The 14,544-nt window shown below is 52.4% G+C and overlaps 1 protein-coding gene across 1 annotated transcript; it reads right to left on the bottom strand.

Moving 5' to 3' along the window:
• Positions 1-2,241: 2,241 nt before the first annotated feature.
• Positions 2,242-14,538, bottom strand: IGFBP4 (insulin like growth factor binding protein 4). Its single transcript, XM_029928264.1, has 4 exons — positions 14,116-14,538; positions 6,329-6,486; positions 5,460-5,594; positions 2,242-3,506 (listed from the first exon to the last, which is right to left on the bottom strand). The coding sequence occupies exons 1-4, from the start codon at positions 14,462-14,464 to the stop codon at positions 3,372-3,374; spliced, it is 777 nt and encodes a 258-aa protein (XP_029784124.1). The 5' UTR covers positions 14,465-14,538; the 3' UTR covers positions 2,242-3,371.
• Positions 14,539-14,544: the final 6 nt, after the last annotated feature.

The raw sequence follows: 14,544 nt of genomic DNA, 5'->3' as shown, positions 1-14,544 counted from the left end.
ACGGAAAACACAGCCTCCAATCCTCAGCAACGGCAGGGCTTGATCGCCACTAATGAGGGGGGAAATGGAAACCAAATGCCTCATGTATGTAGATGGGCACCAATGGGCTAAGGTGGGGAGCCACCCGCTGCCCTTCTCCAAGCCACAGTGGAGGGGCATAACATTTCTTGGGAGGGGGGGCAGGGCAGAGCACTCAAGGACCTTAGTTTTAAGTTTATCTGGGTAAGTGCCACTAGGACACAAGAGTTTAGTCCTTGCCACCCCCTCCCATCCCCTTTTGCCAGAGATGCTGATGCCCTGTGGTTACTAGAGTGACAATTAAAGGGTATTTGGAGGCCATAGCTACAGCGGGAAGCGCTAGGAGCAAACTAGACCAGCAGTTCCTCTCTGGAGCCTGGTTCTCCCCACCGTGACACTGCCCAGGGCAGTTTGCTCCCCCTAGCCTGGCAGTGATAGAGGGTGTCCACATTGACACAGAGCTGCTTTTATCTCCTTGTTTTTGGACATCTAGGACCTGGTTCTCAGATCATGGAGTCAAGCGCCAGGGGTAGGTGGGGGGCAGTGTTTCTGTGGGATGTGGAATTCTCTCTCTCAAGGTGCACGCCCTCTATTCTTTGGTGCTAGAGCTGCAGTGGGGACATCCTACAGTGGGATGCCTGATGAGTGAAGGCCACTCATTCACAGCCAGGAGGGAAGTAGCAACACACTCTGTGAATTTCTCTAGTCGCTCCCTCCTCACATCACACAAATTCACACTCAGATTCACAACCCACATAGACATGCCCCTCAAATTAGCACGTCCTCTTCACACACCCAGATAGGGTATACATGCCCTGGAAAAGCCCATACACTCACATCTTTCTTTGTATATTCAAAGGTATCACTTTGGTATATTCACACGCATGCATGCACTCGCACAGTCTCACACACACACACACACACACACACACACCCCACAAATATGCAGACATCACAGAAGCACATCCCAGGCCATATATGTAGCTACTTCCCAAGCCAATCCAGCTTTTTTGGAAGGTCATGAAAAGAAAAAGACCTCTTGGTGTTCACTGCCAAAGGCACCAAGGTACAGCATTGAGAAGTGGGGCTAGGGAAAAAGGGGGAATTTACAAAGATGCTTTTGGGAAAGAGATACTATCCCTACATTTATTTGGTTTAAGCACCTAAAACCTAATTGTCTGTATGTCAGTAAAGGCTGACATGTTACTCCAACATGCCTTGGCCTCAACCCCAGAAGTATGGGGTTCCATGAAGGGTGGTCAAGGGACCAAAGTCATTTTGTTATCTCCTACTGCTGGCAGTGTCTTGTGGTGCCTCAGGGAGACCAGAGGGCTATGGGATGCTGCCACCAGGACAGAGCTATGGAGAGGAGGATTGCAGCTCCAGGTTCAAGATGCAGACAGCATGGGGGCCACCTCATCAGGCGCCAGTGAAATCAAAAGGCCTGGGAGCATCTCTGGAACTGAGGAGGGACTAGGAGTCCAGAAGACACCTCATTAGGAGGGAGCTCCCCCAGAGTGCTGCAGACTTGGTGCACATGGTCTTCAGGCTGCCATGGCCTCCCGAGAAGGGGGCCCCACCCAGATCAGTGTACACTCACACAGAGCACGGAGATGACAGAGAGGACATTGAGACATGACCAGAAAGCCAGTCATACCTCACAGGCACAAAATCTGGGTCTGGCACCAAGAACCCACAGCCTGGTGAGCTCAGAACAGCAAGATCAAAGATGCCCCCACTCCCAGCATGGCAGAATCAGATCTCAACACAACCACCTCATTAAGGAATCAAGGCAGTCAGAGCTGTGGAATGTGTTGGAGAGTTTACCCCCTCTTCCCAACTTCAGAGAAATGCCTCCTCCACTAAATGAATGCATCAAATCCAGATGCAAATCCAATCTGCCTGATGCCCTAGGAAATCCCCCAGCTTCACACGCCAGGTGATCCCAGAAATAGGTCTGGTCCAACAGGGCTGCCACTGCTTGTCTTCCTTCAGAAGCCATTTTTTGCTCACCAGGAGTCTGAACACAGACAGCATGACTCTAGGGAAGGCCCCTAGGAAGAGGCTGCAGGGAAGAAGTGGATGAGCTGGTTGACTCTTTGCAATTCTCTTACCATGTGACAAGTCTGGGGACTACATCATACCCCACCTTCCCACCCCTGGCGCACCCATCTCTAATTATAAATAAATCAACCAAACACAATTGTCTAGTTTTTTTTGTTGTTTTGTTCTATTTTGTTAAAAAAAAAAAAAAAAAGACAAGACATCATGGTCAACTGGTAGGTCCCTAAGTCTCCTTCCATCCAGTCAAGCCAGAAGTGTCTAGACGGTAGGGAGGTATAGGGAAGGAGGCAAAGCCACAGGCGCTGAGCCACTAGAAGGATAGAGTCATCCTGGTGATTCTGTGGCTGTGACTAAAACCAGGGACGAAGCAGGACCCCGGGCAAATCCTTCTCCTCCCAGCATGTGTGTCTCTTCTCCATCAGGCACACGCAGTTCGATTGTACATTCTTTCCTCCCACCCTGACTGTTCAGAGATGGGCCCCACCTCCCCAGTCCTCTGTCCCACATGTCTTCTTCTGACCCACTTCCCTCCCCCCAAGCAGGGTCTGGGTTGCCAGGCAACCAAGTAGATGGCACACCAGACCCACAGTTGGGCTTGTCTCTATATGTCCTTCCCGCTGTAGGGAACTGAGGAAGAAAAGGCCAGCTTGGCAGGTTTGAGCTTTGGGAGTGGGTCTGGGACCTCTGACCATTGAATCACCTGCCAACCCATACCTTCCCTAGAGTCTCCACCCTCTGACTAGATTGAGGGGAGGGACAATGGTACAAGGTACAATGATCAAGGTACATGTCTACCTCCCTCCTCTGATTCCAGAAATGAGACTCCTCTTCCCCCACAAGCTTGTGCTCAGCTTAGAGGAAGTAGACCCACATGCCCAAATCAGAGAAAGCCAGAAAAAGAACCCCCAGGGCTAAAAACTAGAGCTGGCATGTAGTATGTTGTCAATAAATGTTTTTAGATGAGTGGCTGGAAGAATGAATGAATGAATGAATGAATGAATGACTCCAGGATCAATCTGGAAACACACCAGGGCTCCCCATTGCCATTCTCAGACCTCTCAGGCTATCTAAGCCCAGAGAGGACACCCCTAGGCTTTGGCTCACCCCAAGGGCACACCCATACACACACACACACACACACACACACACACACACACACATACACACACAAAGGGAATTTTCTGGGCCAGAGACAGAGCCAGGACTCAGATCCCAGCTCCAGGTCAGCTCTGCAGCCTCTAGAGCATGGGGTGGCAGGGGTTGCTGAGCCCCCTGCCTCCTGGCAGGGCTCACTTGCGGAAGCTGTCAGCCAATTGGTGGCAGTCCAGCTCCCCTTTTGGTTCCAGACCCCCTGGAAGCTTCACTCCTGTCTTCCGGTCCACACACCAGCACTTGCCACGCTGCCCATCTAAGGCCGGGTGACACTGTCAAGACAAGGGTGTGAGAGTCAGTTCCCAGGCAACCTGCCCCAATCCCAGCCCAGCCCTCAAGTCAGATAGTTGATCCACGATGGCCTCGAAGGGCAGAGACTCTTACATGACCACGGACCCTCTGAGCTCATGGAGTAAAGAGATCTTGGTCAAGAAGGAAAGGTCAAGTAGACAGAACTTGGTCAAGAAGTAAAGGTTGTCTTAGAGGTCAGCTTAGGTCTAGGGATTAAGGGCTCAGTGTCAGAACTTTCAGTGGGATAAAAATTGGGTAAAGAAAACACATCGAACTGAACAACACAAATAATGAACCTAATGTAAACTATGGACTTTAGTTAATAATGTATCAATACTAGGGACTCTTGGGTGATTTCAGCTTAGGTCATGATCTCATGGTTGGGAGTTCGAGCCCTGCATCAAGCCCCGCCTCTCAGAGAGTCTGCTTGGGATTCTCTCTCTCCCTCTCCCTCTGCCCCTCTCCCCTCTCAAAACAAATAAATAAACTTTAACTTTAAAATAATAATAATAATAATAATGGGGGTGCCTGGGTGGCTAGGTCGGTTAAGCATCCAACTCTTGATTTCTACTCAGGTCATGATCTCACTGTCTGTGGGATCAAACCCAGCATCAGACTCCAGTGCAGAGCTTGGGATTCTGCTTGAGATTTTCTCCATCTCTCTGCCCCTCCCCCACTCACACACGTACTCTCTCTCAAAATAAATAAACATCAAAATAATAATAATAATAATAATAATGTGTCAATATTAGTTCCTCAATCTGTGATAACATATGTACCACACTAATGCAAGATGTTAACAGGGAAAACTGGTGGGTGAGGAGGGTAGATGAGAACACCGTACTTCTTGCTCAATTTTTCTATAAACCTAAAAGTGCTCTAAAAAATAAAATCTATTCCATTTTTTTAATTAGGGAAAAGAGTTTTTTTTAATTGGGACAAGGATACAATTGTATTGGGATAAAGCTTGCAGTCAGGTTTGGCACTGGTTTCGGGAACCCTTTCTGCTCCTCCACTCATCGCACACCACCCCATAACCTCCTTGTGCCATCCTGGGATTTGCAGACCTGGAGGCAGCCCTTCTCCTCCCATCAGAGGCCTCTACCGGATGAGTGGCAGCCCGCTTTGTGGATTTGTCCACAGAGCCCGGAGTGAGGGGATGCATGTGTTTATGCCCACAGAGCCGAAGAGGACCGCAGCCCGGATTCTCCAGACTATCTCCAGCACAAGCCATCCCAGTGCTCTGCCCAGATACGCCACCCTCCCAAGTAAGCCTCCTCTCATGGGTCAGAGATGGGGCTGAGGCAGGCCAACCTTGCTGAACTATTCCTCCTGAGGGCTTATCAGAGGAATCCATGTTTCAAGGGCATGAGGGAGTATGGAGGTTTCTGCATTCCTGTTTTCTCTCCTGTCCAAAGCTCCTGTCCTCAGCTGTCATATCTGGCTGTACCCCAGGTGGTTTGGTTACTCAGCTTGGGGGAAGGGGCAGGCCAAGTTTCCTCCTTAACTCTTCATAATTGAGCCCCTCCATTCCCAGATGAAACCTGTAACTTTCTATGTCAAAGGAGGACTACTCAGAGGATGGAGTAGGGGGGAATGAGAGTGTGTTGGGAGGTAGATGTTGGCAGGAGGGCTAAATGGTGAATCCAGAGGTGATGGAAATAGCCCCGGATGGGGAAGCAGGAGAGCTGGTCTGCCATTAACTTATTCTGTGACTTTGGGCCTCAGTTTCTTCATCTCCAAAATGAGTGTGGTGGGCAAAATAAAACTGAATCTCCGGAGGCTGGGGGAAGGCCCAAGAGGTTAGGTTTGGGTTGGGAGGTCTCCCCTGCCATTCCCTAAGATCTCTATCCTAGACCAGGATCTCCTGTGGAGAGACCAGGAATGCTCCAGGAGCTCAGGCCAGGACCAAGCCAGCCGTGAGGAAGACCCACCTGCTTGGGGTGGAAGTTGCCGTTTCGGTCGCAGTTGGGAATGGGGATGATGTAGAGGTCCTCATGGGTGCGGCTCTGCGAGGCGGCCAGCCGCTCCAGGGCCCGGTGCAGCTCACTCTGGCAGGAGCCTTGGGGCTGGAGGAAGGGAGGATGAAACAGCTTAGCAGAAGGGAGAGAGGCAGGAAGACCCAGGCTGGAGGTCAGGTCATGACCGAAGGCCCTGAAAGGAGGCTCAGGGCCCAGAGGCTGGGCAGAGCCCAATAGGTTCAGGGGACACCGGTGGGCAGAGCAGAAGGACACTGAAGAGAGGATCTTGATACAAAGAGCTTCTAAAAAAAAGGGCTTTGAACGGAAGGGACCTTGTGGGGAAAGGGGTTGTGGAAACCTATGGAGCCGGTTAGGAGGGGGGTGATTTCTAAACTGGAAGGATAGCTGACATCACATCATTAACAACTTGTAAGACCTCAGGAAGGACATTAACCAGACCCTGGAGCAGGGTCTGCAGGCCCCTGCTGTGGCCAGCATTAACCCTTTAGTTACTGAAAAGGCGGGTGGAGAATCCTAGAGAAGGACTAAGAAACACCAGGAGACCTGGGGCAATCGGTATTTACAAACTAGTACAGAAGCATTTCAGCACTTAAAAGTTACTTCAGCTGCATCAATGTATATATAACCAGGAAAGGAATTTCAAAGAAAGGCATGAGGATTCTCTGGGTCCTGGTGATGCATAATAGGTGCATCTTGCACACAGTAAGCACCCAAAGAATGTTTCTGAATGAACATAGTCCAGAATCGGTGGTGGTGGTGGTGGTGGTGGTGGTAGTGTGTGTGCCTGTGCACATGCGCGTCTGCAGGGCTGAGGTCCTCACCACGGGCCGAGCTTCCTCCCGGGGCACCCCGATGACTTTCATCTTGCCCCCGCTGGTGCTGCGGTCTCGAATTTTGGCTAAGTGCTTCTGCAGGCACCTGCGGTCATGCGCGCTGCAGGGACTGAAGCTGTTGTTCGGGTGGTCCCCCTCATCCTTGTCTGCAGTCAGGCCGAGAGGGAGAGAGGTCAACACAGGGAAAGGACAGGGCAGAACACCAACCCAGCCTCCCACCTGTGTTCTTCTAGGGGATTCTCCAGCCTGGCTCTGAGAAAGGGTAGGGGACCACGGGGTAAGGGGGAGGATGAAAGCAACACCTGTCTCCTCCCAACTCTCCTGGATTTCCTCAGGAGAGAATATTCCTCTTAAAGTCCTTGATTTGTCTCTCACCCCACCCAGTCCAGCCCTCAGATGAGTCACCAGCTGCAGCTGCGCAGACAGCAGGAGGGTCCCCTGGGCCCTGCAGGGAGGTCTAAGGCAGGCAGGGGCCTCCCCTGTGGCTCTCAAAACCCCCTCCATTTGGCTCCTCCTACCATCCCCCTCTCCGTCTGCTCTCCCTTCCAGTCTCCTTTCCTGCTCTTCTAGGCATCTGGCTGAGCCAGCCAGGGGATCCCCAGATCTGTTGGCTCTGCTGCCCCTCTTCCAAATGGCCAAACTCACAGTTTCCATGCATGATGAGAAATCTGGCCCCAGAGGCTTTCCCCATTGGCTGGACGGGAGAGAAGAAGCAGGAGTGGGTGTGTACACCTGCCCTCATGAGAAAGTGTGCACCCACACGCGTGTGTGTGTGTGCAACACACTGTGTGGCCACAGGACCAAAAACACCCTCGCACAGCACTTCAGTCCCCCACCCTGACATCTCCCATCCTCGGGCTTTAGATTCCATCCAAAGTCCACATCCATTGCCCAGAGCAGGGGCACTGGGGAGTCTGGAGATAGGGGGTGGTGAGGCTGGACCCACACACTCTCCCTGGGATCTCCTCAAGACTCTACCTAAAGTCAAGAATAACCCGAGCCAGAAGTCCCAGAATTGTAACCACCACTCCGACCTCCAGGCGGCCAAAACTGGAATACAGGGCTGAACTGGAGAAAGAGGTTACAAGACCTCTCTGCAGCTCGGAGGCACCTCTAAAATGCTTGGGCTTGGCAGCTCACTGCCGGGCTGAATGCAAAGCCCCCTGCCAGCATTCCAGATGTTGGCAGCCGGACAGAAGGTTACATCTGGTTTGCGTCAGGATTTTTTTTTTTCTGAGGAGTTAGCAGGTTCCTCCATGCATGGCACCAGTCCCAGAGCTGCCTCTGGGTCAAATGGTATTTTTCCGCCTAGCCAAAGTTGGCTGGGGGTTAGTTCCCCTTTTGTTCTCCTAGTTCAGGGGGGTGGGGGGAAAAAGGTAGACAAAGGCAAACCAGGAAACGAGGAATCTAGACTCTCAGAAAGTCTTTGTCAAGATTCCATACCAAAGGTTATTTATAAAATTGAGTCACCAAGGATGGGAAGGAGGTTTTGTCAGGGGTGGAGGGCTGGTTTAGAAAGAAGAATCAAAGGTGAGGAATAGAGCAGATAGATATAATCTAATCTTCTGCATATTTAACATCCCAAGAAGGACAGTCCGGGGGGGACTCCAGTCTCAGAGACAACTTCAAGTTCTTAAGGGTCAGCCAAGGGGAAAACACTATAGCATGACCTCCCAGTGATGCGGGTAGCAAAAGATGTGGGTAAATTTCAGAAGACCAGGATTGTCAAGAGGGTCATGAGTAGATGGACCCCAAACCCTCAATCAGCACCAGAGGAAAAGGTCCAGGACCCAGGCTCTTCCCTAAAGACTCTCCCAAGGAATCTTTCCAGCCCAGGCTAGCCCATGACCCCAGCCCCCACATCCACCTTGAACAAAGTCACAAGACTTTTGGATAGGGCCACAGTGCTTCAGAGGGGTAGTCTGGAAGTGGGTAATGGAGAGAAAGAGGAAAGGGAAAATCTAAAAAAATTAGAGCCAGAGGTGTCTGCGTGGCTCAGTCGGTTGAGCATCAACTCTTGATTTTGGCTCAGGTCATGATCTCATGGTTTGTGGGATCGAGTCCCATGTTGGACTCTGTGCTGGCATCACAAAGCTTGGGATTCTTGCTTTCCTTGTGTCTCTCTACCCCTCCCCCACTCATGTTTGCTCTCTCTCAAAATAAATAAATAAATATTTTATAAAAGGAATAAAAAGGAGGTGCCTGGGTGGCTCAGTCAGTTGGGTGTCCGGCTTCATCTCGGGTCATGATCTCATGGTTCATGGGTTTGAGCCCCGCGTCGGGCTCTGTGCTGGCAGCTAGCCAAGAGCCTGGAGCCTGTTTCCGATTCTGTGTGTCCCTCTCTCTCTGCCCCTCCCCTGTTCATGATCTGTCTCTCAAAATAAATAAATGTTAAAAAAAATTTTTTAAAGGAATAAAAAGAAAGGAAAGGAAGGGAAGGGAAGAGAAGGGAAGGGAAGGGAAGGGAAGGGAAGGGAAGGGAAGGGAAGGGAAGGGAAGGGGAGACAAGAAAAGAAACTAGAGCCAAATCTTGGAACAACAGAGGCTAAGCTAAGACATGAACAAAAGCACACCATTTTTCCTGGGAAAGGCTGGAAGGGATCACCAGGATTCAATTGCCACAACCCATGATGCTAACCCAAGGGGCACCCTTGGAACCTGAAAAAGGTTTTTGTGTCTTTCCTTTGTGTTTGCTTTCTTTTCATAACTATAAAGGGAAGCATTACTTTGCACAGTGACACTTGTTCCTCTTGGTAAGCAGACAGAATGTTCTTAGGTTAGAGACGTAAGGAAGAGTGTTCTAACAAATGGAAGTAGAGAGCCTCCCATCCTGGAAGTATGGCATGTCAGAGTGATAAAGGCCTCAAGAACAAACTGAGATCTGGAGTAGATATTCAACTGCAACTAGGCGTTCCAGCGTTGAGTCTCTAAGAGTTGAAGTTCACAAATGACTAACACTTGGGGGACTGTTAACGGATATATGGAATGTTTATCCCTTCCCTTAGGAGGTATTGTTACAGAGGACAACTGGGCCTGCTCACCGAAACCTGGGGCTGGGGGGCCAGAAGGCAAGGCTGGGAGCATAGTGTATGCTCGTGTGTGGGTAGGGCCCAGTGTCACACTGAGGTGATTATCCAGAGAAAGCTAAGCAGGCAGCGTGCCTGACCTCCCCCTCCTTGGTTTCCCCACTTTTTTGTTGTTAGGCAAGCTTCTCTTTTTCTTATTTTGAAGAACTGAAGAGCCCTCCAGAGATTCCTCAGTGCCATACTTGGACCCCTCTCGCCTGACTCCTTCACCCCACCAAAAGGGCACTCCACAGAGGATGTCAATCCTTTATTAACACCAAGCTTGCCAACCTCCAGCCGGATCTGGTCTGGGTCTGTCCCTAGCTTGTGTCTAAGCTCAGAGAAGAACCAGATAGGTAGAGTACCTGCTTCCTTAATCTCACAGGGACACACAGTATACCCATATCTGCCCACTCAGACACAGACAGGTCAGGACTTAAGAACCACAAGCATATCAAACAATCATGTGCCCAGGCACACACTGGTCCCCACATGCACACCCACATGCACTCGGGCACTCTGACCCTGCCCTGGGCAGACACAGACCCAGAGCAGGGCACACTGACTGCACCATAGCTTGTTGACTTTCCACTTAATCTGTAACTTTTCCTTGCCCAGCCTTGCTTAACAGGCAGACTGAGGATTGACCCCAGGATCCACCCCTGGGCACTGGGTTTGGGAGGGTGAGGGTTGTAGTCTTGGGTCTCTGAAAATGTTAACCTTCCCATCTGCAAAACTGGCTAAATACTTGCTGCTTCCCTGCTTACTCAGGAATTCTAGCCACTTGATACTGCTTTCACAGGTAGGCCTTCTGGAAAAACCCCAGTCCCTGTGGTATCCCCTCTGCGCAGGAACCAGAGTCAAACCTAGCCCCCCAAAAGATCTGACCTTCTGACCTCTGAAAGGCTTATTTAGGAGGTGGGACTTACAAGGCAGGCCAGGTCCTCTCCTCCAGCCCCTGCTAGGAGCTAAGCCAACGACACGCAGCCACAGGGGAAACCTTGGTCTTTGCTCCAGCAACCAAGGGGGAAGGAGCACAGAAAGAGAAAAGACTTCACAGCTCTGGCACCACTGGCTGAAAAGTTCATGGTCAAAGCTACAGGATTTTCTCTTTCTGACAGCTTGGTTTCATCCCCATGATTCGTCCTCAATTCCAGCCACGTCCCCTTTGAGACACCCAGGGTGAGGCTGTGAGGTGGGTGGGCCCAGCCACCCGGGCGTTTCAGCCACAGTGTGGAGGATCACCCACCCACTCTGCAAGAGAGACCCTTTCCTTCCCCCGGGCTCTGGCTAGAGAAGCCAAGATCACCCATACCAAGTACCCAGCCCTTTCTTCGAGGTCTGGCTCTCGGAGCATTCCCCCCACCGCTGGGCCACGCTGACAGCCTCAGATGGAAGGAAAGCTGGCCGGTCCTTCCCAGGTTCGCAGCAGCAAAAAGCACTGAAATTCCTCCCTACCCTTCTCAATTCCTCTGAATGCCACCCTACTTTGCTCACTTGCCCTACTGTCCCAAAAGCCCCAGCATCAGAGAAGGAGCTAATCTTCAGCTGAAATCCTCTTGGCCCCTTCTTCATTACCACCCTCAGCATGGCTCCAATCAACTGAGCTCTTAGTCCGTGCCAGACACCCCAAGCCTGTCAGGCAGGTCCTGTGTCACCTCCATTTTACAGATGAGGAAATGCAGTAGACTGGGTGGGGGCAAAGGAGGACAGACTTATCCCTGCAGCTCCTATGTCTTTAAATGGAAAGACTCCTGATACCCGAGGCACCAATAATTCCAGCTTTGCCAATACTAAAGAAAAAATGTTAAGCAGCCATGCTCCTCCTCCCACCTCCCCCAAGGCACAGAATTTCTGGGAAGGCCCTGTTCCCATGGCATGACTGGATTCCCAGTATTGAAGTAAAGGGGACAATATTTGCTGCGTTGACTAAAAATTAACCCAGTCTGTCTGTTCCCTAACCCTGTCCCAGAGGGACCCAAGAGCACAGTTTAGGAGCTCCCCAGTCCAAATACGGACCTTCCCGCTGTCCACTCCCCCAGATTCCATGAGTCAAGGGTCAGTACACTGATGCAGAATTGTGGACCTCTGACGCACACGTCCCACTCCCACCCCCACCTCTGGAGGCCTGAATAGTGTTAATCCACAACCTTTTCTGGTTTAGAAAGCTGGGACAGGAGGGCTATGGGGAGTTTGGGGTGGGGAGGTGGGGGTAGAGGCTTAAATTGGAAGGAGGAGACCCGTTCCTAGGCCAAATAGTAGGCATCTGGGCACAGGAGGCCAAGGGAAGGGGTATGCCAAGTGGCTGCGCTCCCCCCGTCACCCGCTGAAGCTTAGCCCCAAGAGGAAAAGGCAGAAAGAGGAGCCTGATGCCCTCTGCCAAACTATTCCCAAGACAAGAAGGCCCAAGCCTTGGGACCTGGGAGAGACAGTGGCCTATTGACAGTGGAAGGCTAGAGAGAATAGTAGGGATAAGTCCCAAGTTCTGGCCATCTTGTCTCACAAGAGACCCCTGCAGGGCTGTTGCACAACTCTAGGGGGCGCCTTTCACATGGTGCAGGGGGCCCTTCTCTCATGATTAGGAGGCACGGACGCAGCTTGCCAAGTAGGTACCTAGTTTCCCCAGGGTCCTCCAGATTGCCCTTTCCCTCTCCAGATCTCTGCATCCCCTGCATGGGCGGAGGACAGGCAAGGAGGGCGGCTGAGGGGGGAGGCATTAGAGACCTGGGCCCTGTAATCCCAAAAGGATGTAAAGGCTGATTTGCATGATGTCCACAGGACAATCACAAACTTCATACCATTTCCCCCACAGCCCCTATCCCTAATGGGATTAGATTTTCCTCCACTACAAGATGGGGTGCCCCTACCCACCCAGGGAGAAAGGGGTGCTCGAGATCCTCTGAGAGCTCTTCTGCCCTGTGATTAAAGTCAGTGAGAGAGGAGAAGACTACCAGCCATCCTAATCTGGTGCCAGATACATACTCCACCGGCCGGTGGAGGATGGAGCTAGGAAGGGAAAGAGATCCCGTTATATTCAGAGAGCCCAGGAGCTCAGCCCTCACTCCCAATCTGGTCTCGTACCAGTACCCCTCCTCTCCCACTAGCACCGGCATCTGTGCCCCAGGATCAGGGCCTTACTCCCTCAGGACACCCTCCACCCCACGCCCCCGCTTCCCAGATGTGCCGGGTGCCAGGCTGGCATTTCTCCTAGTATGTTTTCTGCTGAGCCATCTCTCACTGCCTAGGGACAGGAAGGGCAGAAAGGCCTGAGGCTCAGACCCCTGGGGTCCACCTCCTTCCTGTTTTCCCTGCATCCTGCTTTCCTCCGCTAACAAGCTGCAGAGGATTGAGGAAGTGGAGCGGTCTGGGACCCAGGGCAGGAAGCTTGGGGCCGAAGTCCCAGCATCCGGACTGCAACAATGGAAGCTTCAAGCACCAGGAAAAGAGACAGACACAGACAGAGGGAGAGGGAGAGCAAATCAGAGTCAGAGAGGGAACGAGAAACAGAGGCAGAGATACAGAAAAGCAGAGAGAGAGAGAGATTCCAAAAGTAACAGAGAAAGGCAGAAACAAAGAAACCATGACAGAGGCACAGAGAGAAAGCAACAGAAAGGGGCTGAGGAGAAAGAGAAGCAGGACAACAAAAGCAGAAAGGGAACAAGATAGAGAAAGAGAAACTGATAACAGGCGGAAGTCATTGAGGAAAGGAGAACTCGGGAATGTTGGTCGTGAAGCTAAAGACAGAAACAAAGCAGGAAATAACAAAAGAATAAGAAAGAAGGAAAGACTGAGAACAATTATAAGGACAAACTGAGCGAGGCTCACTGAGGAAAGGAAAAAGAGAAAGTGTAAGAATAAGTTAGGGCAAAGGGCCCTCTAAACCTCTCTCCCTCTCCCTCTCTCCCTCTCCTCCTCCCCGCCCCCCACCCTCTCTCTCCCTTCTCTCTTCTCCCTATCCCACACCCATTAGGTTTCTACAGCTCTGGGCTGGGAGCCAAGACTTGCTTCTCTTCTGCCACCTCAGATGACACCTGCCAGGAGAGAGGAATGGGGTGCCTGTGTACCAGGGTAAGATGAGGTGCCCTGGCCCTGCCTGGCAGAGAGAGACCTCTGTCTTCCCAATACCTCTCAAACAGCAAGGTGAGCTGCCCAGGGGCGTTGGGGAGGGGCAGCTCTGATGTCTCTCACCACCAAAGTCCCCCTCATTTGGATGTTCCACTCCACCCCACCTCAATGTCAAAAGGCCACGCCCTGGCTTCTTAGACTCCTGGGCTTTCACCTGTGGCTAGGATGAGAGAAGTCCTTGGATCAGGAAGAGAAGGCCGCTCCCACCACCCAACCCCTCCTCTAGTTATCTGGCCCTGGGCTGTCCACTTGCAGGCACTGGCTGGACCAAGTCACATAATGCTCCACTCTTACCCCAGCAGCCAGGGCTGCCACGGAGACCTCTCTTCTCAAATAGGCACCCTCGAGGAGGTTTGAGATGAAGGGCTGGGACAGACTTCCTTGCTGGTGGCAACAGGCTGCTAGGGACTCAATAGCAGTTTCCTTAGGTGAGCCTGTCCTGTGCCAGCCCAGCCCTGCCAGGTACCTGCCTTCCCCTTAACTCACTGGAGATTTTCAAGGGCTTTCCAGGCCAGTCCAAAAGTGGACGGGGCTTCTAGGAGGGGAGCACACCAGAGAGGACATGCAAGGACAGGGGCACCTTACCAGAGGGCTGCAGGCTTTCCTGGATGGCCTCGATCTCCGCCAGCTCCATGCACACGCCTTGCCCGTGCATCAGCGTGTGCAGAGGCTTCTCCACCCCCCGGGGCGGGTAGCAGCGCAGGCCCGAGCCGCAGCGGGGGGTATACACCCCGCAGGGCATCCCCTTGCCCAGGGCGCAAGTGGCGCAACAGCCGCAGCCCGGCTCCCGCACCAGCTCCTCGCAGCCCACGGGGGGGCGGCAGCGCGCCAGCTTCTCCTCGGAGCAGGACGGGCAGTGGATGGCTTCGTCGGCCAGGCTCGGCCCGGGCCCGGCGGCCAGCAGCAGCGCGGCCACGAGGCAGAGGGGCAGCATGACCGGGCTAGGACGGGGCGCGGGCGCGGGGCGTGGGAGGGAAGAACGCGCGCGCAGACCGGTAGCAGGGACACGCGGCA

Source organism: Suricata suricatta, chromosome 17 (assembly GCF_006229205.1).
Source record: "Suricata suricatta isolate VVHF042 chromosome 17, meerkat_22Aug2017_6uvM2_HiC, whole genome shotgun sequence".
NCBI lineage: Eukaryota > Metazoa > Chordata > Mammalia > Carnivora > Herpestidae > Suricata > Suricata suricatta.
This window is presented reverse-complemented; position numbering and strand designations above follow the sequence as displayed.

Excerpts from the sequence above, each read along its gene's own strand:
- IGFBP4 (XM_029928264.1), bottom strand. The coding sequence starts at position 14,464 with ATGCTGCCCCTCTGCCTCGTGGCCGCGCTGCTGCTGGCCGCCGGGCCC. Across the intron at positions 6,487-14,115 it reads GGAAAGCCTGCAGCCCTCTG|ACAAGGATGAGGGGGACCAC; the intron begins GTAAGGTGCCCC and ends GCCTGACTGCAG. Across the intron at positions 5,595-6,328 it reads GGGAGGAAGCTCGGCCCGTG|CCCCAAGGCTCCTGCCAGAG; the intron begins GTGAGGACCTCA and ends CCCTTCCTCCAG.